The 25,329-nt window shown below is 44.6% G+C and overlaps 2 protein-coding genes across 4 annotated transcripts in view; both read left to right on the forward strand.

Annotated features, from left to right (window-relative positions):
• LOC114509084 (protocadherin alpha-C2) overlaps positions 1-25,329 on the forward strand; it is a 167,826-nt gene continuing 142,497 nt past the window's right edge. The window contains exon 1 of one of the 3 annotated variants that reach the window (XM_028527141.2): positions 1-3,044. In XM_028527141.2, coding sequence (XP_028382942.1) covers positions 654-3,044 — 2,391 coding nt within the window. In that variant the 5' untranslated portion in view covers positions 1-653. Of the gene's footprint in view, positions 3,045-12,336; positions 15,699-21,871; positions 24,480-25,329 lie in introns of those variants that run through there. The other 2 variants (XM_028527142.2, XM_028527140.2) reach the window with 2 other exon arrangements.
• LOC114509087 (protocadherin alpha-3-like) lies at positions 6,538-9,683 on the forward strand. The gene has a single exon (XM_028527145.2). The coding sequence runs from the start codon at positions 6,830-6,832 to the stop codon at positions 9,335-9,337; it is 2,508 nt and encodes an 835-aa protein (XP_028382946.2). The 5' UTR covers positions 6,538-6,829; the 3' UTR covers positions 9,338-9,683.

Raw genomic sequence — 25,329 nt, forward strand, 5'->3', positions numbered from 1 at the left:
AAATAGACAAGCAAAATGTGGTACATACACACACATTAGAATATTATTTAGCCTTAAAGGAAATCCAGTCACACGCTACAACACCGGAGAAACTTGAGGACATTATGCTAAGTGAACTAAGCCAGTCACAGGCAAGTACTGTATGATTCCACTAATATGAGGCATCTAAAGGAGCTGAACTCAGGAGCAACAACCAGAGCGATGGGTGGCCGTGTGGTGGAAACCTGGAGTTGTCTAGTAAGTACAGAGTTTCAGATTTGCAGGGGAAAAGTTCTGGAGATCTGTCTCACAACAATGTGAGTATACTAAATTGTATATTTAAAAAGGTTGATATGGTAAATTTAATGTGTTTTCAACACGAAAAGAGGGAGATGATATATTCCAGCGTTTTAAAATAGCTATTTTTCAAAGACAAAATTATGAATAAACTTAGATCAGACTAGTTTTAAATCTACAGGATGAGCAGCTGAGCCTACATTTTGGCCACATGATGTCGCTGTCCACCACAGAGTGTTGTCTAGGAAGAAAAATACCCAGAGCTCCATTGTCACTCCAGAGAAGCCGAACAATAAGAGAAGCAGCACTAGAAGAGAACATTTCAAATTTTGCAAAACATGATTTTTTTATTTTGAGCAACTCACTGAGGATTGGTAATGGTGTCTTCTATGAGAAGGGACCGAGAGGCCGGGCGTCTGCTGCTTTTGCTTCTGTTCCTAGCTGCCTGGGAGACCGGGAGCGGCCAGGTCCACTACTCGGTCCCCGAGGAGGCCAAACACGGCACCTTCGTGGGCCGCATCGCGCAGGACCTGGGGCTGGAGCTCACGGAGCTGGTGCCGCGCCTGTTCCGGGTGGCGTCCAAAGGCCGCGGGGACCTTCTGGAGGTAAACCTGCAGAATGGCATCTTGTTTGTGAATTCTCGGATCGACCGCGAGGAGCTGTGCGGGCGGAGCGCGGAGTGCAGCATCCACCTGGAGGTGGTGGTGGAGCGGCCGCTGCAGGTTTTCCACGTGGAGGTGGAGGTGAAGGACATTAACGACAACCCGCCGGTATTTCCAATGGCGGTAAAGACCATCCGTTTTCACGAATCCAGGCTGCTTGACTCGCGGTTTCCTCTAGAGGGAGCAACTGATGCAGATATCGGAGTAAACGCTCTTCTTTCCTACAAGCTCAGCTCCAGTGAGTTTTTCTTTCTAGATGTACAGACAAGTGATGAACTAAGTCAGTCTTTGTCTCTTGTTCTTAAGAAATCTCTGGACAGAGAGGAAACTGCCGCGGTTAATTTATTATTAGTGGCTACTGATGGCGGCAAACCTGAGCTTACGGGAACCGTTCAATTGCTTATTAAGGTATTGGATGTGAATGACAATGAACCGACTTTTGACCAATCAGTTTACAAAGTACAATTGTTAGAGAACATCGCAAATGGAACGTTAGTGATTAAACTAAATTCTTCTGATGCCGATGAAGGGTCAAACAGCGAGATTGTGTATTCATTTAGCAGTGATGCGCCCTCCACTATAAAGACCAAGTTCAGAATAGACTCCAGCACAGGGGAAATTAGAACTCAGGGACAATTAGATTATGAAGAAACAAACTCCTACGAGATTCAAGTCCTGGCATATGACAATGGAACTCCGTCAATGACTGGGCACTGCAAAATTTCAGTAAAAATTGTGGACATCAATGATAACACACCAGAAGTCTCAATAACATCTCTTTCGCTTCCGATCCGAGAGGACGCTGCGCTGGGCACCGTAATAGCCCTCATCATGGTGTCCGACCGCGACTCTGGTGCCAACGGGCAGGTGACCTGCTCACTGTCACCCAACGTTCCCTTCAAGCTGGTGTCCACCTTCAAGAACTACTATTCTCTGGTGCTGGACAGCGCCCTGGACCGCGAGAGCGTGGCGGACTATGCTGTAGTAGTGACCGCGAGGGACGGGGGCTCGCCTTCGCTGTCGGCCACCGCCAGCGTGTCCGTGGAGGTGGCAGACGTGAACGACAACGCGCCCACGTTCGCGCAGCCCGAGTACACGGTGTTCGTGAAGGAGAACAACCCGCCCGGCTGCCACATCTTCACGGTGTCCGCGCGGGACTTGGACGCGCAGGAGAACGCGCTGGTGTCCTACTCGCTGGTGGAGCGGCGGGTGGGCGAGCGAGCGCTGTCGAGCTACGTGTCTGTGCACGCGGAGAGCGGCAAGGTGTTCGCGCTGCAGCCTCTGGACCACGAGGAGCTGGAGCTGCTGCAGTTCCAGGTGAGCGCGCGCGACGCGGGCGTGCCTCCTCTGGGCAGCAACCTGACGCTGCAGGTGTTCGTGCTGGACGAGAACGACAACGCGCCCGCGCTGCTGCCGCCTGGGGCAGGTGGTGGGGGCAGTGCTGTGAGCCAGCTAGTGTCGCGGTCTGTGGGTGTGGGCCATGTGGTGGCGAAGGTGCGCGCGGTGGACGCGGACTCTGGGTACAACGCGTGGTTGTCTTATGAGCTGCAGCCGGTGGCAAGTGGTGCACGCAGCCTGTTCCGTGTGGGGCTGTACACGGGCGAGATCAGCACGACGCGTGCCTTGGATGAGGAGGACGCTCCACGGCAGCGCCTATTGGTGCTGGTGAAGGACCACGGAGAGCCCGCGCTGGCGGCCACGGCCACAGTGCTGCTGTCTCTGGTGGACAGCGGCCAGGCCCCAAAAACCTCATCGCGAGCGTCTTCCAGCGCCGCGAGCGCGGAGGTGTCGCTGGTGGACGTGAATGTGTACCTGATCATCGCCATCTGCGCGGTGTCCAGCCTGCTGGTGCTCACGCTGCTGCTGTACACCGCGCTGCGGTGTTCGGCCCCGCCCACCGAGGGCGCGTGCGCGCGGGGGAAGCCGGTGCTGGTGTGCTCCAGCGCGGTGGGGAGCTGGTCGTACTCGCAGGAGAGGCGGCAGAGGGTGTGCTCTGGGGAGGGCCCGCCCAAGACGGACCTCATGGCCTTCAGCCCCAGCCTACCTCAAGGTCCAAGCTCCGCAGAAGAAAGGCAACAACCTTCAGAATCAGAACACTTAGGAAAGGTGAGTCTTAATTTTTTCCTGTCAATTCTAAAACAGTAGTTTCCTTAATTCTTTATGAGTCTATTAATTATTTTGACGCAAAGCCCCACCTTTAATTTATACCGTTATCCTACTGTGCAACCCGTAGAATGGACTAGAGATGATTTTTTTTTGCATTGAATACAATTTACTTAAATGGTTTTGTTATTTTTACATTTTGGCTTTTCCATAATTAAACCTATCCATGAATAAAAGAAGCTTTAAGGATTGACATAACACTTCAGCAAAATTTGAAAACTTAACAGTACCTGTGAATACTTTTTCTCAAATTAAAAAACTACAATTGGAAAAATTTATACAATATGATTATATAATACATATTTCCCAAATATGCCCACACCATCCATTCTTTCAGTCAGAATATGTTTGAATAAGACTGTATTATACCCCTGAACATGTCCCAAATAATTATTTCACTCAAGAATTGATTCGTCTTTGTTTGTGCAACAGTTAATAAGTTAGTTTTTCTTTTCCTTGTGTTTGAAAGTAGGCTCAATGGATATTTTAATGTCACCTCCTCCAATATTATCTCTCACAGGTCATTACTTTGGTACGGCTTTCAGTAGTAAAAATAAATTGCTGTTTGGGATAGAGATTTCACACATGCAAAATCCTGGATGTTTTAAGGCACAACAGAGAGTTCATTGAGAAAAGAGCCCCCATCTCTGTTATTTAATTACATATTAACCCAAAATATCATGTAGTGGGGTGGTCAGGTGTTGGGACTTTTTCTTCACACAAATGGAAATTACTCTAATCCAGTCCTCATGTTTGCTGCTTGCTCAGTCATTCTTCCAATGTCAGTACCCCTGGGCTAGCAGCGTATGCCGGCTTCCCGCTGAGCAGAGATTGATCGCCTTCCCCTGGCACCACACTCCATGCCTAGGGCAAAGTTTTCTATGACTGGGAGCTCACTCAGTTTCACCTGGTGGCACCTAAATGCCTAGTGAAGTTGTGCTTCTTTTTGTTTTAAGGTAAGGACTGGTATTGGTTTGCTATATTTTCATTGGAAACTCCTGTCTTGGGTAATCAAAACACTAAACTTGGCAAGTAAATTTTACACTTGGAAGTGATATTAATTTTTTTCAACCAAAGGAAGATGTCTTGGGATGAAATAACTGTCTTCTACTATTTGGTTCTTAGTTATTTACTGTTTTTCCCCCAAATATGTGTGGATATTGATGAATCATAGAAATTATTTCCCATATGTGATCTTAGCTATAGCCACTTCACAGATAGGCCATCTGGGATCTGCTTTCATGGGAATTGAGGAATTCAGTGAGGAGATTTTGAATTCCATTCAAGAATAGTCTGTTCTGCCCTGGCTGGTGTGGCTCAGTGGATTGAGCACTGGCCTTTGAACCAAAAGGTTTCCTGTTTGATTCCTAGTCAGGGTGCATGCCTGGGTTGCAGGCCAGGTCCCCAGTAGGGGGCACACGAGAGGCAACCACAGATTGATGTTCTCTCCCTCTTGATCTCCTTTGCTTCATATCTCTAAAAATAAATAAATAAAATATTTAAAAAATAGTCTGTTCCTACAGGAAACTTATTAGCTCCTCAGCACTGATAAGTCTCAAAATTCAGAGTATATATTTCTTAGGAATCAAAAAAGTTCACCTGAGGCTTTATATATGTGCAGAGAAAAATAAATAGCTTGAAAAATGAGGAAGAAGCTTTTTCCTTGGAAGGAGTCGTCCCACCTAGAGCACTGTGGCTGCTCAGCACCTTAAGACTTGTGTGTGGAATGTGTGAACAGGCGAATGGAACCCTTCCTACTGGAGGGCGGGCCACTACATTTCTACTGTAGGTAAGTGGTAGGCTTTAAAAAGTATCTCCCAGTGTGCCCGGCAGGAGTCAAATTTTATTGCTATACAAGTTCCTAAGGATTGTTATTACTTATTTACATTTTCCTTAAGTTCCTTTATTACATTCTTAAGTGTCTTGAAATGTATGGTATTACACTAGTCAATTAATAGTATTATAATTACTGTGAAGCCCAAGATGTTTTAAAATTTTAAGTTTGCCTTTCATTTTAAAACTCACTACCTTTCAAGATTTATCAAGGAACTAGCATATTGATCTCTATAATTATTTTCTAGATATATGCATTTCCAAAATAGTTCTTTTTTCCAAAGTCTTAAATGTTTACTTTTTCATGAACTAGTGCAATAGAATCAGTTAGAAATTAAGTAAATTTTATATTAATAAATATTATTAATGTAATTTACCTGTTTACTTATATTACTTGAAGAAATCAATACAAATATTTACTTATTTATTCATTAAAATATTGATAATTCATTGTATTCTAAACATAAATGATAAAATATGAGTAAATTGCAATCCTGGCTTGCATTCGGTGAGTACACAGGAAAACACTGGTATGAAAATTTTTCTCCTAATACTTAAATCACATGTTTGATTTCATTTAAAAAGGGTCTGACTATAAGCAAAACTTTGGACATTGCCTTACCTCTCTAAATTCAACCTCTTCCTACGGATTCTCTCTGCTCAACTTCCGAGTGCTCAGAGAACTCATGCCTCTCACCAAATCCACAGAGATCTTTAGACTATTTTATTGCCTTAACTTACATATGCTGAGTAGTGAATCATGTGCTAAAATGACTTTTCTCTTTTTACTGATTGGTCAAATCACCAATACTTTCAAGTATGAAAGTTTTGAGAAACTAGAATTCAGACATTTATTATCCAGAGTGGAGATGATTAAATACACAATTCTCTCATGTTGTGAACATTTTAGGATATACAGGTAAATCCAAACATATAAATGATGTGGAAATGTTAAAAACTAACATACTCTTACTTGGTGTAACCTGAATGTAACAAGTATCCAAATCACATGGTGTTGTCATGCAGCAAAACAACTTTCCAAAAGCACTTCACTGTGAAGGACTGACTTCTGGCATCTTTATGTTTTTGTGTAAATAACAGCTGAAACAGCTAACAAGGATGTAGTTACTAGATAAAGGACATGAGAGTGACTTACAGACATCCTACAAATAAAAATAAAGTGAACATATTTGGTAAATTAACAATTGCCAAAATAATATAGAAGGAAATATGTGTGCATCATATATGGGTATGTATACACACGTTTTTGATGTCTCAATGTTTTGATGGTCGCAAATACAAAAGGCCTGATTTTTCTATAAAGTGTCGACTTAGAGGCCAAGTGGTTAAAATTATGGCTCTTCAAATAGGATTTAGATCCCACCCAAAAACCACCAGTTTTTTTGTTACTTAACCTATATATATGCTCCCACTTCCTTGTTTGTAAAAAGTGAGACATAGTAACATCCACCTTAGAGGATTTCTGTGAAAATGTAATGTGATGACTCCATTGAAGCAAATAGAACAGTGCTTGTCAAACGGGAACTATTCCCAATAGCTGTCTGCTGCTGTTACAGCAGTGGTCACTATTTCATTATATTTTACACTATGTCATGAACTGGCAGAGCAGAAAATAGTGAATTAGCATAAAAAGTTGTAAGAGTATATTCTGATATAATATAAAGACTTTGAGGAGTGCTTGAAGGAAATTACAATGAAAAGAGTAATTTGGGAAAATTCAAACGAAGTATATGGAAAAGAAGACATTGGTACTTACAATACACTTTCGCCACATGATGTCGCTGTCTACCACAAGGTCTTTCACCACAAAAGATAATGCAGGGTGCTTTATGTACGCAGAAGCCGCTTTTCTTCACCTTTTCTGAAATACGGGCATGGTAAGGTTATTAAAAAAATGGAGAATAAGGAGCTCAAATTATTTTTTTAACTTTGGATCGATGCAAGAGAGACTAAGTATTTGGGAAAGGGTTGCAATGGTGTTTTCCTGGGGAGAAGTTCTAAGAGCCCGGCGACAACTGCTTTCGCTTCTGCTCCTCGCACTCTGGGAGGCTGGGAGCGGTCAGGTCCACTACTCAGTCCCCGAGGAGGCCAAACACGGTACCTTCGTGGGCCGCATCGCGCAGGACCTGGGGCTGGAGCTGGCGGAGCTGATACCGCGCCTGTTCCGGGTGGCGTCCAAAGGCCGCGGGGACCTTCTGGAGGTAAACCTGCAGAATGGCATCTTGTTTGTGAATTCTCGGATCGACCGCGAGGAGCTGTGCGGGCGGAGCGCGGAGTGCAGCATCCACCTGGAGGTGGTGGTGGAGCGGCCGCTGCAGGTTTTCCACGTGGAGGTGGAGGTCAAAGACATTAATGACAACCCACCGGTTTTCCCAATGGCTGTAAAAAAATTGTTTATTTACGAATCCCGGCCGCCTGGTTCTCGGATTCCGCTAGAGGGCGCATCAGATGCAGATATAGGAGTGAATTCGCAGCTGACCTACATTCTTAACTCCAATGAATATTTTACCTTGGATGTTAAAAGGAATGATGAGGATATTAAATCCCTTGGGCTCGTGTTGAAAAAACTGTTAAATCGGGAGGACACTCCTGAGCATCGCTTACTAATAATGGCAGTTGACGGTGGGAAGCCGGAGCTCACAGGCACTACTCAATTGACCATCACCATTCTAGATGTGAATGACAACGCCCCCGAGTTTGAGAAGTCGGTCTACAAAGCCAGATTATTCGAAAATGCATCAAATGGTACCCTAGCAGTGATTGTCAACGCCTCTGATTTAGATGAAGGAGTAAATAAGGACATTGTATATTCTTTCAGCACGGATACGTCTGCGGATATTCTGTCGAAATTCCACTTAGACCCGATTAATGGATACATCAGTGTAAAGGGTAACCTAGATTTTGAGGAAACCAAGTTATACGAAATCCAGGTGGAAGCAACAGATAAAGGAACGCCCCCAATGGCAGATCACTGCACTGTCCTAGTGGAAATTCTAGACACCAATGATAATGTACCTGAGTTGGTTATCAAATCACTATACTTGCCTGTGTTAGAAGATGCTCCGCTTGGCACAATCATTGCCTTGATTAGCGTGTCTGACCGTGACTCCGGTCCCAATGGGCAGGTGACTTGCACCCTGTCACCCCACGTTCCTTTCAAGCTGGTGTCTACCTTCAAGAATTACTATTCGCTGGTGCTGGACAGCGCCCTGGACCGCGAGAGCGTGGCGGACTATGTTGTAGTAGTGACCGCGAGGGACGGGGGCTCGCCCTCGCTGTCAGCCACAACCAGCGTGTCCGTGGAGGTGGCAGACGTGAACGACAACGCGCCCACGTTCGCGCAGCCCGAGTACACGGTGTTCGTGAAGGAGAACAACCCGCCCGGCTGCCACATCTTCACGGTGTCCGCGCGGGACTTGGACGCGCAGGAGAACGCGCTGGTGTCCTACTCGCTGGTGGAGCGGCGGGTGGGCGAGCGAGCGCTGTCGAGCTACGTGTCTGTGCACGCGGAGAGCGGCAAGGTGTTCGCGCTGCAGCCTCTGGACCACGAGGAGCTGGAGCTGCTGCAGTTCCAGGTGAGCGCGCGCGACGCGGGCGTGCCTCCTCTGGGCAGCAACGTGACGCTGCAGGTGTTCGTGCTGGACGAGAACGACAACGCGCCCGCGCTGCTGCCACCTGGGGCGGGCGGCGGGAGTGGCGCCGTGAGCCAGCTGGTGTCGCGGTCGGTGGGCGCGGGCCATGTGGTGGCGAAGGTGCGCGCGGTGGACGCAGACTCTGGCTACAACGCGTGGCTGTCTTATGAGCTGCAGCCGGCGGCGGGTGGTGCTCGCAGCCCGTTCCGGGTGGGGCTGTACACGGGCGAGATCAGCACGACGCGCACCTTGGACGAGGTCGATGCGCCACGCCAGCGCTTATTGGTGCTGGTGAAGGACCACGGAGAGCCGGCGCTGGCGGCCACGGCCACCGTGCTGCTGTCGCTAGTGGAAAGCAGCCAGGCGCCAAAAACCTCATTCCAGCCGTCTGCGGGCGCAGTGAGCACAGGAACCGCGCTAGTGGATGTCAATGTATACTTGATCATCGCCATCTGCGCGGTGTCCAGCCTGTTGGTGCTCACACTATTGCTGTACACCGCTCTGAAGTGCGCGGCGCCTCGGACCGAGGGCGCGTGCGCGCCGGGGAAGCCGGTGCTGGTGTGCTCCAGCGCGGTGGGGAGCTGGTCGTACTCGCAGCAGAGGCGGCAGAGGGTGTGCTCTGGGGAGGGCCCGCCCAAGACGGACCTCATGGCCTTCAGCCCCAGCCTTCCAGCTGGTTCGTTTAGCGGGGATAGAGAAGAACAACTGGATGTGGATGCTGATGTTTCTGCCAAAGTGAGTAATTTTTAAAATTCTTTCAGTAATGGCTTTATCTTTTATCCCTCGATGTATCTACTCCTTTGTAAACATATTACAATTAAATACTCTATGTTTTTGGTACATAGAGTTTTCCAGTTCTTGATTTTCTGGTTGAAATGTTTGAAAATCTTTTTACTAATGTTTTTGCACCAATCAGCAATAAGTAGTCAAAACCATACTTGTGGTTTGTTTTATTTTGTAAGTATGTGCAGTAGTAGGATTACTTTTTATCACTAAAGGTCTGGATAGAAATTACATATATTTTCTTGCATGAATTGCATTGTTTAGAATATTCGACTCCAAACGTGGTGTATCAGTGCTGCACAATGCTTCAGGAGCTTTTGCCGCTTTTCTTTTTTTTTTTTTTAAGATTTTATTTATTTATTTTTTAGAGAGGGAAAGGGGGAAGAAAGAGAGACAGAGAGAAACATCAATGTGGGGTTGCTGGGGGCCGTGGCCTGCAACCCAGGCATATACCCTGACTGGGAACCGAACCTGCGACACTTTGGTTAGCAGCCTGCGTTCAATCCACTGAGCTATGCCAGCCAGGGGGTTTTGCCACTTTTCATTTGGAGTTCCTGCTAGATTTTATTTGTTTATTTTCAGAAAGGGAGGAAGGGAGGGAGAGAGAGGGAGAGAAACATCAATGTGAGAGAAACCATCAGTTGCCTCTCACGTGTCCCCCAACCATGGGCCTGGCCCACACTCATCCCACTGAGCCACACCAGCCAGGGCATGGAGTTCCAGCTAGATTTTCATCCCGATGTCACTGGCCCGTTTTATGAGCCAGCCCTGCATGCTTCCACTCCCTTTTTATTTTGCTCTATTACTTCACTTTCAAAATTAGTTTATTAAACCTGTCATCTTTTATGGAGCACCTACTGTCTTACTCACTCCTTTATCTGAAGTCTCAGTTCTTCCTCTCTGCTTGAACGTGATTTATTTTGGCCCTTGTGCTCACATTTGGTAATGTGTGTATTGTTGCTAGTTTCCCAACGGGGTAAAAAAAAAAATAAACAGAATACTTTTATTGCTTTGGGAATTGTATCTTTGTTCATCTTCATTTTCTCAGTACTTTTAATAGTAAGCATTAAAGTCAATAAGAAGTGAAAGTGTAACATTCCCTTTACATCATTATATAGAAAATATTCTTTTTGAAAGAATATTATTAATCTTGTTAAGAATTATTATTTCCATTGAGCCATTTGTTGAAAGTGATACTTCTATGTAATTTAAAAGCTATTCTACTAGAGAAGTTATTAATCCCGAACATCTTCTGCATGTGGCACTAAGGATGCTAATGTCCGAACAGTTCAGTGAATCAGTGTCGTCACTGGCCATCCCCCTGCCGAATACCAACCTGGCCATTAAAGTGTGTCATGTAGGACGTTTAAAGTTCCAAGTCATTTGCACCAATTTCAATAAAACTGAAGTGAGATCATTTTTCAGTCATTCTCTTATTTGATATTTGATCATTTCCCCCAAGCAAATAGTTGGGTTCCCATTCAAGTTTAGTTGCCACTGGAAACCTAAGCTTGGGCATATCAGAGACTGAAGAACAGTCTAGTACTTCTGAATCATAAGAGCAAAATGAGAAAACCAACCTTGCTTGTGGAAGGTGAATGGATTCTAGTGTGTACCATTACATGAAATACTTTCCATGCAAGTTACATGCTATAACTTTCTACTTCCCTGTTCAAGCTTCTGTGCCGAAACCTGGTTGACACTCAGTGACACTGTGGGGGAGGCTAACATATAGGACAGTGAGATAATTCTTCCCTTTCTCTTTTTCATTTCATTTTTCTGGCACTATCCTTCCCTGCTCTTTCTGTAGCCAGTATTAGCTACAGCATTTCCAACTTCAGTTCGCTATTTTATTAGGCCTCATTTTCATCATATTATAAGTAATAGGGTCATGCAAAGTTCTGGTCTCCCAGGATATGGGACTTCAGTCTTCAAATGCATCCCTGTTCTTCAAATTGTTGACTAGGAAGTTCTCAGCTACATTTTAAAGACCTGCATTTTTTCTCCTTAGAGATGTATTGCTGCTATACCAGGTGAATACTCACTAGTTTCTGATTAAATATCCTTTATATTCTGTTGCATTCCCATCTATGTATTTGATTATTTTGCAAAATATATAGACAGGGTGTTCTTTTCACTTTCTTCCAGCGTGTTTGACACGTATGATCCTTTTGTACAAATCTGCAGTTTGGGTTTTCAAACAGTGAAACTGCTCTGATTTATGTTTTAATTCAGAAGGAAATTATGAATGCAGCTCTCCATAGAATGGGAGACTAAAGTCAGTTTCACTACACTGATTTTTTTTTGTCCTAGACAACCATGGGGAAAGAGGCTTATGAACCTAAGAGGCAAAAAAAGTCTAAAAATGACTGCCAACATGTCCTATATTAAGTTTCTTTACATCAGGAAATTATATTGTGCTGTATTAATTGGGGCTTATTCCTTGACTATTAAAACCCAGATGTCTTAAAGTTCATGATTACCAAGAACTGGAATGAAAACTAAGCTGAATTCCAGGTTTTTAATTCATATATTAATTAGGGCAATATCTAAGGATACTATTTTTATATTGTTTAAAAATTCTAGAGGCTGCTGATACATCGTATTTTCCTGAATAGCTATGTGACCACCTTAATTTAATGGGTTTCATCCATCAATTGAAGAGAACGAAACCATTCTATTAGGCCCATATTCAGCAGATACTGCTTAAGTGTTCTGAACGATTAGACTACTAAGACAAAAATGATTCCTTTAGAAAGTTTGTTTCAAAAAAGATGACTAGACATACATACTAAAATGCCCATAAAAAAGAAATTAATATAATAAGTGGCCGAAGTGATCCAATCTGGATGCAATAGTATATAAAAGAAATTAAAGAGGTGTGCCCAATTGGTTTTAATCATAAGAGTCTTCATTGATCAAGACATTTTAAAATAATTATAAAAGTGGGGAAGTTGCTTTGCTAAGAGTTTGGAAATGATGGATATTGTACAGGCAGGGAGCAAAATGAATATGTATAGTGAAAAATTTTGTTGGAAGTAGGAAAGTAACCACTTAGATGAAAATATATGAGCAATATGGGAGAAAATACAAGTTTAGGCACATTAGACACTGGAGATTGAGCAAATATTTGTGAACCATGAGACAAAACGAGAATACCAGTCTTGATCATGGGGAGTGAATGCATTCCAGTGAATAATATTCTTTAGAATACTTTTTTCACACAAATTACATGCCACAATACCCTACTTCTTTGTTAAAGCTTCCTTGCACCCTCAGCCCTTACATGATTTAAGGAAGACTTTCAATTAAATGCGGGTCTTTTCTTCCTTTTTTGAACATTTTAAAAATTCCCTTTCGATGGCTTATTGGAACCAGAGGTTCCTTATAGATGGCCCCTCTGAAGATGGCAACACCTGGGATGTGAAATCCAAAGATGAAGGGTGTGTCTTCACTAACAACAACCTCCCTGCATTCTTGGAAACTCAGGAGTTCTCCTAAACATCGCTTCACAGTTGTGTGTGTACAGAGTGTGTGTACCTACAGGTGGGTCTCTGCAAATACTTAACACCTGTGGGAAAAAGGATTCCCACAGAAAAGCTGCTCCTGTGGTGAAACTAAGAACCACACTCAGTCGGTGGTTGAAATGTGTACCTCAGTAGCACAAATTGTGATTCTATTCTCCAAAGGCATGAAAGTATGCAGGATGGCTGAAAGAATAAATAAGATTTAGTAGCTTACGGTATGAATTTCCAGAATCAATTACTTACCGTTTGGAGCCACATGAGGTCGCTCTGTGCCATAAAATGATCTGATGGAGAAAGGAAGAAAACTCCCTTCTTATTGTGAAGAAGCTGCATGCACTATCCAGATGCTGAAAAATGGAGGATGCAGCGACATTGGAGTGAATGGTCAGAAGATATCTTTTGATTTTAAAATAAGATCCCTTAATGAGAACAAGTACTGCAGGCTTGAGATGGAGTTTTCCCCGGAAAGAGGCCAGGAATCCCGGCGTCTGCTGCTCTCACTTCTGCTCCTGGCCGCCTGGAAGCCCGGGAGCGGCCAGGTCCACTACACGGTCCCTGAGGAGGTCAAACACGGCACCTTCGTGGGCCGCATCGCGCAGGACCTGGGACTGGAGCTGGCGGAGCTGGTGCCGCGCCTGTTCCGCGTGGCGTCCAAAGGCCGCGGGGACCTTCTGGAGGTAAACCTGCAGAATGGCATCTTGTTTGTGAATTCTCGGATCGACCGCGAGGAGCTGTGCGGGCGGAGCGCGGAGTGCAGCATCCACCTGGAGGTGATCGTGGGGCGGCCACTGCAGGTTTTCCACGTGGAGGTGGAAGTGAAGGACATTAACGACAACCCGCCAAGGTTCTTCCGACAAGAACAAAGATTATTTATTTTGGAATCAAGAACAGCAGATTCCCGGTTTCCGCTAGAGGGCGCATCTGATATGGATATCGGAGCAAACGCAGAACTGAGGTACAAGTTAAATTCTAATGAACATTTTCATTTGGATGTGAAAACAAGTGAAGAAGAAACAAACATTTTAGAGCTAGTATTGAAGAAGCCAGTAGATAGAGAAGAAACCCAAGAGCATCGTTTACTATTGATTGCAGTTGATGGAGGAAAACCTGAACTAACAGGTACTGTTCAGTTATTGATTAATGTACTGGATGCAAATGATAATGCCCCGGTATTTGATAAATCAATTTATAATGTTAGATTAGTGGAAAATGCACCAAATGGGACATTAGTTATTAAATTGAACGCCTCAGATGCAGATGAAGGTATTAATAAGGAAATAGTGTACCTCTTTAGTAATCTTGTTCTGGACAACGTAAAATCTAAATTTATAATCAATTCCAATAGTGGGGAAATAACAGTTAAGGGAGAACTGGATTATGAAGACCATAATTTATATGAAATTAATATTGATGCTGTGGATAAAAGTGCATTCCCTTTAACTGGACACTGCAAAGTAGTAGTGAGACTCCTGGATGAGAACGATAACACCCCAGAGATGGCTGTAACCTCCCTGTCTCTGCCCGTGCGAGAGGACGCTCCGCTGGGCACTGTCATCGCCCTGATTAGTTTGTCAGACCGCGACTCCGGTGCCAATGGGCAGGTGAGCTGCACTCTGTCCCCACACGTTCCTTTCAAGCTGGTGTCCACTTTCAAGAATTACTATTCGCTGGTGCTGGACAGCGCCCTGGACCGCGAGAGCGTGGCGGACTATGCTGTAGTAGTGACCGCGAGGGACCGGGGCTCGCCTTCGCTGTCGGCCACCGCCAGCGTGTCCGTGGAGGTGGCAGACGTGAACGACAACGCGCCCACGTTCGCGCAGCCCGAGTACACGGTGTTCGTGAAGGAGAACAACCCGCCCGGCTGCCACATCTTCACGGTGTCCGCGCGGGACTTGGACGCGCAGGAGAACGCGCTGGTGTCCTACTCGCTGGTGGAGCGGCGGGTGGGCGAGCGTGCGCTGTCGAGCTACGTGTCTGTGCACGCGGAGAGCGGCAAGGTGTTCGCGCTGCAGCCTCTGGACCACGAGGAGCTGGAACTGCTGCAGTTCCAGGTGAGCGCGCGCGACGCGGGCCTGCCTCCTCTGGGCAGCAACGTGACGCTGCAGGTGTTCGTGCTGGACGAGAACGACAACGCGCCCGCGCTGCTGCCGCCTGGGGTGGGCGGCGGGAGTGGCGCCGTGAGCCAGCTGGTGTCGCGGTCGGTGGGCGCGGGCCATGTGGTGGCGAAGGTGCGCGCGGTGGACGCGGACTCTGGCTACAACGCGTGGCTGTCTTATGAGCTGCAGCCGGCTGCGGGTGGTAGTCGCAGCCTGTTCCGCGTGGGACTGTACACGGGCGAGATCAGCACGACGCGCAACCTGGACGAGATGGACGAACCGCGCCAGCGCCTATTGGTGCTGGTGAAGGACCATGGAGAGCCCGCGCTGGCGGCCACGGCCACAGTGCTGCTGTCTCTGGTGGACAGCGGTCAAGCGCCAAAGGCCTCGCGAGCGCCTTCGAGCGCTGTGAATGCAGAGACACAGCTGGTGGACGTGAACGTGTACCTGATCGTTGCCATCTGCGCGGTGTCCAGCCTGCTGGTGCTCACGCTGCTGCTGTACACCGCACTGCGGTGCTCGACGCCGCCCACCGAGGGCGCGTGCGCGCCGGGGAAGCCGGTGCTGGTGTGCTCCAGCGCGGTGGGGAGCTGGTCGTACTCGCAGGAGAGGCGGCAGAGGGTGTGCTCTGGGGAGGGCCCGCCCAAGACCGACCTCATGGCCTTCAGCCCCAGCCTCCCTCAGGGTCCCGGCTCTGCAAACAACGTGAGTCTCAAATATTTTATCCACTGCAATTTTTCTTCAAAAATCTTTAATATTTCCCTCCATCTTTTTATTTGAAAGTATGGGGTTATATTTGCCATTCTTTTAAATGTAAATTTTCTGTGGTACTAACACATATACTTAAAATTATGCTTAAGCTTAAAATTAACTTTAGTTTTTTGGAGGTAATTGCTTTGCCCTATAGAGTTTATTTCTGTATCATTTCCCTTTTTTTATAAAGTTTTTAAGGTTGTAGTTAATGTATTCATTTTTCCATGATACAAAGTATTTCTGAAATTAAATGTTTATAAACATTTTAATTTTCAGTCTTAGGAAATGTAGGAAGATACTTGTAACATATATTTCGAGTTATTATTCTCAGAGCTGTATATTATGGTACATCAAAATGTTTTGACATCATTGAATTAGTTTGCCTTTTGTTCTGTTGAACATTCATTTTTATTTATTTTTAAGGATTTCATTTATTTATTTTTAGTGAGGGGAAGGAGGGAGAAAGTAGAGGGAGAGAAACATCAATCTGTGGCTGTCTCTTGCGTGCCCCCTACAGGAGCCCTGGCCAGCAACCCAGGCATATGCCCTAGACTGGGAAGGGAACAGGCCACCCTTTGGTTTGCAGGCGGTCACTCAATCCATTTAGTCACACCAGCCAGGGCAGAATATTAATTACTTTAGTGATTTTATTACACCAATGCAATTTCTTTTTAAGTATATTTTATTGATTATGCTCTTACAGTTGTCCCATCTTCTCTCTCCTTTATCCCTCTCTGTACCCTGTGCCCCCTCCCTTGAGCATGCCCCCTCCCTCTTAGTTCATGTCAGTGGATCATTCCTACAAGTTCTTTGGCTTCTCTATTTCCTATACTATTCTTAACCTCCCCTGTCTATTTTGCACCTACCAATTATGCTTCTTATTCTCTGTACTTCCCCCCCCATTCTCTCCCCTCCCCCTCCCTATTGATAACCCCCAATTTCTGTGATTCTGTTCCTGTGACTAATGTTTGCTGAGTTTGTTTTTGTTTTTTAGATTCAGTTGTTGATAGTTGTGAGTTTGTTGTCATTTTACTGTTCATAGTTCTGATCATCTTCTTCCTAGATAAGTCCCTTTAACATTTCATGTAATAAGGGCTTGGTGCCCTGGCTGGTATGGCTCAGTGGATTGAGCACCAGACTGAGAACCAAAGGGTCACCTGTTCAATTCCCAGTCAGGGCACATGCCTGGGTTGTGGGCCAGGTCCCCAGTTGGGGGCATGTGAGAGGGAGCCACCCACTGATATTTCTCTGCCTCTCTTTCTCCCTCCCTTCCCCTCTCTCTAAAAATAAATAAGTAAAATATTTTTTTATGGGCTTGGTGATGATGAACTCCTTTAACTTGACCTTATCTGGGAAGCATTTTATCTGCCCTTTCATTCTAAATGATAGCTTTGCTGGGTAGAGTAGTCTTGGATGTAGGCCTTTGCCTTTCATGACTTGGAATACTTCTTTCCAGCCCCTTCTTGCCTGTAAGGTTTCTTGTGATAAATCAGCTGATAATCTTATGGGAACTCCTTCGTAGGTAACTGTCTCTTTTCCTCTTGCTGCTTTTAAGATTCTCTCCTCAACTACAATCTTGAGTAATTTAATTATGATGTGTCTTGTTGTGTTCCTCCTTGGGTCCAACTTGTTTGGGACTCTTTGAGCTTTCTGGGCTTGCATGTCTATTTCCTTCTCCAGATTGGGGATGTTTTTCTTCGTTATTTGTTCAAATACATTTTCAATTTCTTTCTTTTCCTCTTTTCCTTCTGGCAGTCCTGTGATTCAGATGTTGGAACATTTAAAGTTGTCTCAGAGGTTCCTTAGCCTCTTCTCATTTTTTTGAATTCTTGTTTCTTCATTCTGTTCCAGTCGAATGATTATTTCTTCCTTCTGTTACAAATCATTGACTTGAGTCATGGCTTACTTCCCTTCACTGTTGGTTCCCTACATATTTTTCTTTATTTCATTTTGTATAGCCTTCAATTCTTCCTTTACTTTGCACCCATACTCAATCATTTCTGGGAGCATCCTGATTACCAGTGTTTTGAACTCTGCACCTGGTAGGTTGGCTATCTCTTCATTGCTTAGTTCCTTTTCTGGAATTTTCATCTGTTCTTTCATTTGGGCCATATTTCTTTGTCTAGGTGCACCTGTGAGGTTGTTAGGGGGCAGGGCCTTAGGCATTCATCAGGGTGTGGCAACCCTCTTTGCAGTGGCACTGTCTGTGGGCTAGGGGTCAGAGAAGGAACAGTGTCACTTGCTGGGCTCTTGCCCCACTTTCAGTCACTTTCCCTGCTACCCACAACCCATCTGGGCCCTTTGGTGCTGATATCCACGTGGGTGGGCTTGTGTATGTTCTAAGACCCTATCTGTCCCTCCAATGGACCCGCCTGTGAGACTGGGAGTTTCTCCCATTGCTGAAAGCTTCACAGAATTTTACAGCCAGGGGTTTTGAGGCTTTAGTTTCCCATGCTGGAACTCTGGGTAGCATGGTCTGTCTCACAGTTGTTTCCCAGTTGTTTCTCTGGGTCTGCTAGCTGGTAACTTGCCACGTGTCCTCTCCACCCAGGCTGCCCAGCTCTGCCCCTCCTACCAGTCTGGATGAATGTTTCTTCTTCAACTCCTTGGTTGTCAGACTTTCATACAGTTCAATTCTCTGGCAGTTCTGCTTGATTTTGTTTTTAAATTAATTGTTGTCTTTCTCTTGGTTGTGTGAAGAAGCAATGTGTATCTACCTATGCCTCCATCTTGTCCAGATGTCCTCTTTCATAATTTATTTTTTCAGTAATATTTGTGCACTGAATGACTCTTTTCAAGTTTATCTGAATGGTTAATCTTGCATACTCATGATGAATTTATAGTTTAAAATATTTAGCATCAGTGGCTTCATTTTTGAATAGAAAATACATTTACATGGTTTAAAATGTTTCCCTTCCATCTCCAATATCAAGCCACTTAATAAACTTCCTTGAATATTTGAAATACTGGAATAGCTTGCTTATCCTTCCAGAGAGATTTTCTTTATATACAAATAAACTGATGCCTCCCATTTAAACCCATAATATTCATATTGCTTTTCCTTTTATTTTCTTCAATCAATGTATCTTGGTGATCAAGACATATTATTACTTAAGGGGGTGTCTCATATTTTTTTCATGTCTATGGTGTCCTATTTTGTAGATATATCATAATTTCCCCCTTAACATCAGCATTTAGTGGAACAATTAGTTTTTTTAACTTGAATTTTTTCAATTTACAAATTATTATGTTGGTGAGAAGTTATTGTGAAATCTCATAGTTTGGATAATCCTAAATCCTAACATTTTTGAATGAGAAAAATTTGGTACTTCTGGTTGCTTTTTTGTTTTCAGATTAAATAAGCATACCTGACACCAACCTCCCTCTTGAGTTGATTGTTACCAATGCAATTGAGTATCACAAAACTGTACACTTGAATCTACCATACACAAGGGTGTTCTCCATCTCAAATACAGAGCATTATTTTTCTATACTTGTTAAAAAAAATGTGAGTTTAGCAGGTAGTTAATATTTCACATTTCATATCATAAAATGTCAATTCCCATTTTTATTGCTTTGCCTATTTCTTGCATTCCTACATGTATTATTTTAGTTATACAGTGTATCATAGTATTTAAGTATTTCTAATATCCCATTACTTTGGGGAAATCCTAGAATTTGAGAAGTGAGTTCTTACCACTGTGTAAACTTGTGTTTAGCAATGGGCAGACTTTATGAAATAAAGTTAATGTAGTGTTAAAATATAAATTTTTTATGTTATAACTGAAATCTTTCTTTACTGGGAGAAGAACCTTTTCATAAATTGACTAAACCTTTTTTTATACATAATCTTTTCCCTCGACTAGAATGAATTATTTTTTTACAAATAAATTAACAAGTATGTAAGCTGTTTCTCATGAGAGAATCATTTTCCTTTCCTATGTTAATTTATTTTACATAAAGGATTTCAGTAACATTGTATATTTTCTATGAAAGAAAAGAAACAGAATTATTATAATTATTCCACTTAATTGGATTAAATTATAAACTGTCTAGAAGTTTCTAGGAACTGCAGTGGAATAAGAGTTGATATTTAACTTTAATAACTAATTAGAAAGTTGAAAGTTGAAGAGACTCTTTACTTAGGGCAAAATTTATGAAACACCTTAACCACTCTAGACAACCTACAACAATAAGACTACAGGCTGATATATCTTTTTTCAAGGCTTAATCTTCCTGCAAGCAAAGGAACCTTTCTTTTGGGGGTTATTATTGTTAGCAAATGAACTCTTTGTTTACCCAAAATAACTGCATTAGAAAGTCCTGATAAGGACTGCTACATAGATCTGCATTATTATTTTGAGGTGAAATGTATTGGGAGCAGCTTTGACTACAGTTGTCTGTGAGGATTTTACAAATATATCAGAATTTTGAAGGAGGGTGGATTTGGCATGTACCTGTTTGAAAAGTCCTTTTTTGTGACTCAGTTTTCTCCTTTGAGGAAAAGTGTAATGATGTACAGCTGATGATATTAAGGGTGAATTCATGGTGAAATTTGGGCTTTACTTTAATATGAAGGTAACATTTTTACAGGTAAAGATAAAGGTAAGTTTATTAAAAAGCTTGAATAAAGATTGTATTGAAGAAGAAGACAAGGAAGTGATCTATAATATCTGCAAAATAGAATTCACATTGGAGAGTAGTCGAAAATGACACCGAACAGTTGGCTTGTGATCACACATTAGGCCACAGAAAAGTGATTCTAATGTCTTGGAATGTCTGAGCTGAGTGCAGTGCAATCAGTGGAAGCTGTGCTCATGAAGGCGAATACGGTGGCGTGTGAGAAGAAACGTGGACTGTAGGCAGTCTCTGAATAGGGCAGGTAAGGGAGAGGGGGTAATAAAAAATTCATGTTGGTGACATGGAGAATGTTCATGCCATGAAAATGAGAACTTTAAGGGTTAATTTGGGGTTATCAATAATTTCTCTTCATAATCTTCAAGTTATAATTAAAATATTTTCTAAGAGTCATCATCATGATTGGGGGAAATGATCCCCCATGGAATGGAATATAATCATGGAAATGAGAGAAGATGTGGGTTTGGGAATATCCTCAATAAAATTATTTTTATAGTTTACTTTTTATGTATTTTTCCCATAACCATTCATCCCCCTTACACTTTCTTCCCTGTCCACCCATCACCCTTCCCCAACCAATCACTACACTGTTGTCCATGTCCGTGGGTTTTTTTGCTTAATCCCTCTAACCCCCAACACCTTCCCTCCAGAGCTGCCAGCCTACTCTCTATGAGTCTGTCTCTATTTTGCTTCTTAGTTCAGTTTGTTGGTTAGATTCTTCATATGAGTGAAATCATATGATATTTTTCTTTCTCTGACTGGCTTACTTCACTCAGCACAATGCTCTCCAGGCCCATTCATGCTATGGAAACACTGGAAGTGAATGAGAACACTTAAAGGAAGGCATACAGAAGGCTGAGGTTGAGAAGAAAAGATGTGATTGAGGAGCATCTGAAGGACCAGGATATCAAAGTATGATGGGTGGAAACTTCACTAGATTTAGCAATGACTGAGAAGTATGTGAAGGAAAATGTTTTAAGAGGAAGGTGTAATATAAACTGCAGAGTAATTTAAAATGTAAAGAATATACAGTAAAATCTTTATCTTCCATTATTTAAAAAATCCACTGGAGAACTTGGATTTTATTGAACAAAGAAAGAATGAACTTCAATAATCTCTAAAGTTTTAAAAATTTGGATAAATATGCTAATTTAAAATTGCATTCTTTTCCCAGAGCAAAATATAAAAACATGTTCTGTAACAGAAAGACATGCAATGTTTATTCTTCTACATAAGAAGTGTAGGAGAGTTTTCATTTCTAATATCCAAACCTAGTTCAAATCACACTTGAATTTTCTCTATTGGTTGATAACAGTATTTAAATTATTGGAAGGAAAGTTGTTTGTGAAAGTTTGATCCCTTAATTTACTCTAAATTATAAAAGAAGTCAGACAAGATACAAACATGAGGAGATTTACTATTAAAAATAAAGCAGTTTAAAAAAAAAACAAACAGAACTCTAGCATAACGCGGTTACAGGAATTCATTTCTTGCTTACCCTTTGCCGCCGCGTGGTGTCGCTGTCTACCATGAAGTCAGAGCTAGCTACCACTCAAACGTGTTCCTCGTATTTCTGTGTCGCTCCGCCAGTGCAGAATGATGGCGGGCGCAGGAGATTTGGATTAACAGAGTCAGATCCTGCAGTATTTCACCTCGATGCTGTGAGAAGATCTTCTGATGGAAATAAAACACCACCTATTTGACATGGTTATTACTCCGGAGGGCCGACTGAGATCTCGGTGTCTGCTTCTCTCGCTTTTGTTCCTAGCCCTCTGGGAGACCGGGAGCGGTCAGGTCCACTACTCGGTCCCCGAGGAAGCCAAACACGGCACCTTCGTGGGCCGCATCACGCAGGACCTGGGGCTGGAGCTGACGGAGCTGGTGCCGCGCCTGTTCCGGGTGGCGTCCAAAGGCCGCGGGGACCTTCTGGAGGTAAACCTGCAGAATGGCATTTTGTTTGTGAATTCTCGGATCAACCGCGAGGAGCTGTGCGGGCAGAGCGCGGACTGCAGCATCCACCTGGAGGTGATCGTGGAGCGGCCGCTGCAGGTTTTCCACGTGGAGGTGGAGGTGAAGGACATTAATGACAATCCTCCTGTGTTCCCGGTAAAGGAACAAAGAGTGCTGGTTTACGAATCTAGGCTGCCAGATTCTCGGTTTCCACTAGAGGGCGCGTCGGATGAGGATGTAGGCTCAAACTCCGTTTTAACCTACAAACTCAGTTCCAGTGAATATTTCACACTAGATGTGAAAAAGAACAGTGATGGCAACACACAAATCGGGCTCCTGTTAAGGAAATCTCTGGACCGAGAGGAAACTCCCGAACATAACTTACTGCTAGTGGCTACGGACGGAGGCAAACCGGAGCTCACTGGCTCCCTCCAGGTGCTGGTCACTGTGCTGGACGTGAACGACAACGCCCCCAGCTTCCAACAGCCTGAATATGAAGCAAGAATATTCGAAAACTCACACAACGGAACAGTAGTCATCAGACTGAATGCTTCTGATCCTGACGAAGGATCTAATCAGGAGATTTTTTATTCTTTTAATAGCCTTGTTCCACCCATGGTTATTGACCAGTTTAGCATAGATTCGAACACTGGAGAAATAACAATCCGAAAGAATCTGGATTTTGAAAAAGTGAATTCCTATAAATTCCGCATTGACGCCACGGACAGAGGCCACCCACCGATGGCGGATCATTGTACAGTTTTGGTAAAGGTCTTAGACGTTAATGATAATGTCCCTCAGATTTCCTTGACTTCGCTATCCCTTCCAGTGAGGGAGGACGCCCCACTCGGTACTGTGATCGCCCTAATCAGCGTGTCTGACCGTGACTCTGGCGCCAATGGGCAGGTGAGCTGCTCCCTGAAGCCTCACGTTCCCTTCAGGCTGGTGTCCACCTTCAAGAACTACTATTCACTGGTGCTGGACAGCGCCCTGGACCGCGAGAGCGTGGCGGACTATGCTGTAGTAGTGACGGCGCGGGACGGGGGCTCGCCTTCGCTGTCGGCCACCGCCAGCGTGTCCGTGGAGGTGGCAGACGTGAACGACAACGCGCCCACGTTCGCGCAGCCCGAGTACACGGTGTTCGTGAAGGAGAACAACCCGCCCGGCTGCCACATCTTCACGGTGTCCGCGCGGGACTTGGACGCGCAGGAGAACGCGCTGGTGTCCTACTCGCTGGTGGAGCGGCGGGTGGGCGAGCGTGCGCTGTCGAGCTACGTGTCTGTGCACGCGGAGAGCGGCAAGGTGTTCGCGCTGCAGCCTCTGGACCACGAGGAGCTGGAGCTGCTGCAGTTCCAGGTGAGCGCGCGCGACGCGGGCGTGCCTCCTCTGGGCAGCAACGTGACGCTGCAGGTGTTCGTGCTGGACGAGAACGACAACGCGCCCTCGCTGCTGCCGTCTGGGGTAGGCGGTGGGGGTGGCGCTGTGAGCCAGCTGGTGTCGCGGTCTGTGGGTGTGGGCCATGTGGTGGCGAAGGTGCGCGCGGTGGATGCGGACTCTGGCTACAACGCGTGGTTGTCTTATGAGCTGCAGCCGGCTGCGGGTGGTGCTCGCAGCCCGTTCCGCGTGGGACTGTACACGGGCGAGATTAGCACGACACGCAGCCTGGACGAGGCGGACGAACCGCGCCAGCGCCTGCTAGTGCTGGTGAAGGACCACGGGGAGCCAGCGCAGGCGGCCACCGCCACCGTGCTGCTGTCTCTGGTGGACAGTGGCCAGGTCCCGAAGACCTCATCGCGGGCATCTTCCGGCACAGCGGTGGTGGACACCGCCCTGGTGGACGTGAACGTGTACCTGATCGTTGCCATCTGCGCGGTGTCCAGCCTGTTGGTGCTCACGCTGCTGCTGTACACCGCACTGCGGTGCTCGACGCCGCCCACCGAGGGCGCGTGCGCGCCGGGGAAGCCGGTGCTGGTGTGCTCCAGCGCGGTGGGGAGCTGGTCGTACTCGCAGCAGAGGCGGCAGAGGGTGTGCTCTGGGGAGGGCCCGCCCAAGACGGACCTCATGGCCTTCAGCCCCAGTCTTCCTCCCTGCCCGGTATCGGATGTAGGAGAGCGTCAGGATTTAAATGATGATCACTGTGGCAAAGTAAGTGAATTTTCATGTTGGATTTAATCGTTATTGTGAAATATTATAATTGTTTTTCCCATGTTTCTCTATACTTTTCTATTCTTAAAATTTTTAATTATTTCACATTATATACATCTTTTCATTTTCCCTTTAATTATGATCTTTTGGTTTCTTATTAAACTTAGTTTAAAGTGTTGTGAGACATTAACATCATTCTACACCAGAAGAATTTTTTTCTTCAAACTCAATAATTTTTGATATGTACATTTCTCACGTATCGAAATGGGCATTCATAGTAGTATTTTTAATTCTGTAGAATTATCATATCTTTCCATTCAAACTTCAGGAGAGTTATTTCTCCTTTACTCATTTTAAAATAATATTTTAACATTTTAACACCATTTTATTAATTATTCTTTTACCCTTTTCATTTCTCTTTCTTTTCATTTCTTTTTCTTTTTTGCTGGTGAATTTTATTTAACCAACAATATCAACTTATCCATTTGGTATACGGACTCTGTCCATATTATTCATTAAAACTTTTTAAAATTTTAATTATTTTATTTTTAGACAGAGGGGAAGGGAAGGAGAAAGAGGGAGAGAAACATCAATGTGTAGTTGCTTCTCACATGCCCCCTAATGGAGACATGGCCTGCAACCCAGGCATGTGCCCTGACTGGGAATCCTTTGGTTCACAGGCCAGCACTCAGTTCACTAAGCCACACCAGCCAGGGCTTTATTATTCACTTTTAAAAAAGGTTTTTAATATTTATTTTTAGAGAGAGGGTAAAGAAGGGAGAAAGAGAGGGAGAGAAACATCAATGTGTGGTTGTACCCCCAGCACCCCCCACGGGTGGGGGTATACCAC

Source organism: Phyllostomus discolor, chromosome 13, assembly GCF_004126475.2.
Source record: "Phyllostomus discolor isolate MPI-MPIP mPhyDis1 chromosome 13, mPhyDis1.pri.v3, whole genome shotgun sequence".
In the NCBI taxonomy this organism is placed as follows: Eukaryota; Metazoa; Chordata; class Mammalia; order Chiroptera; family Phyllostomidae; genus Phyllostomus; species Phyllostomus discolor.

Bases quoted from the DNA above. Each gene is read 5' to 3' on its own strand.
- LOC114509087 (XM_028527145.2), top strand. From the start codon at position 6,830: ATGGTAAGGTTATTAAAAAAATGGAGAATAAGGAGCTCAAATTATTTT.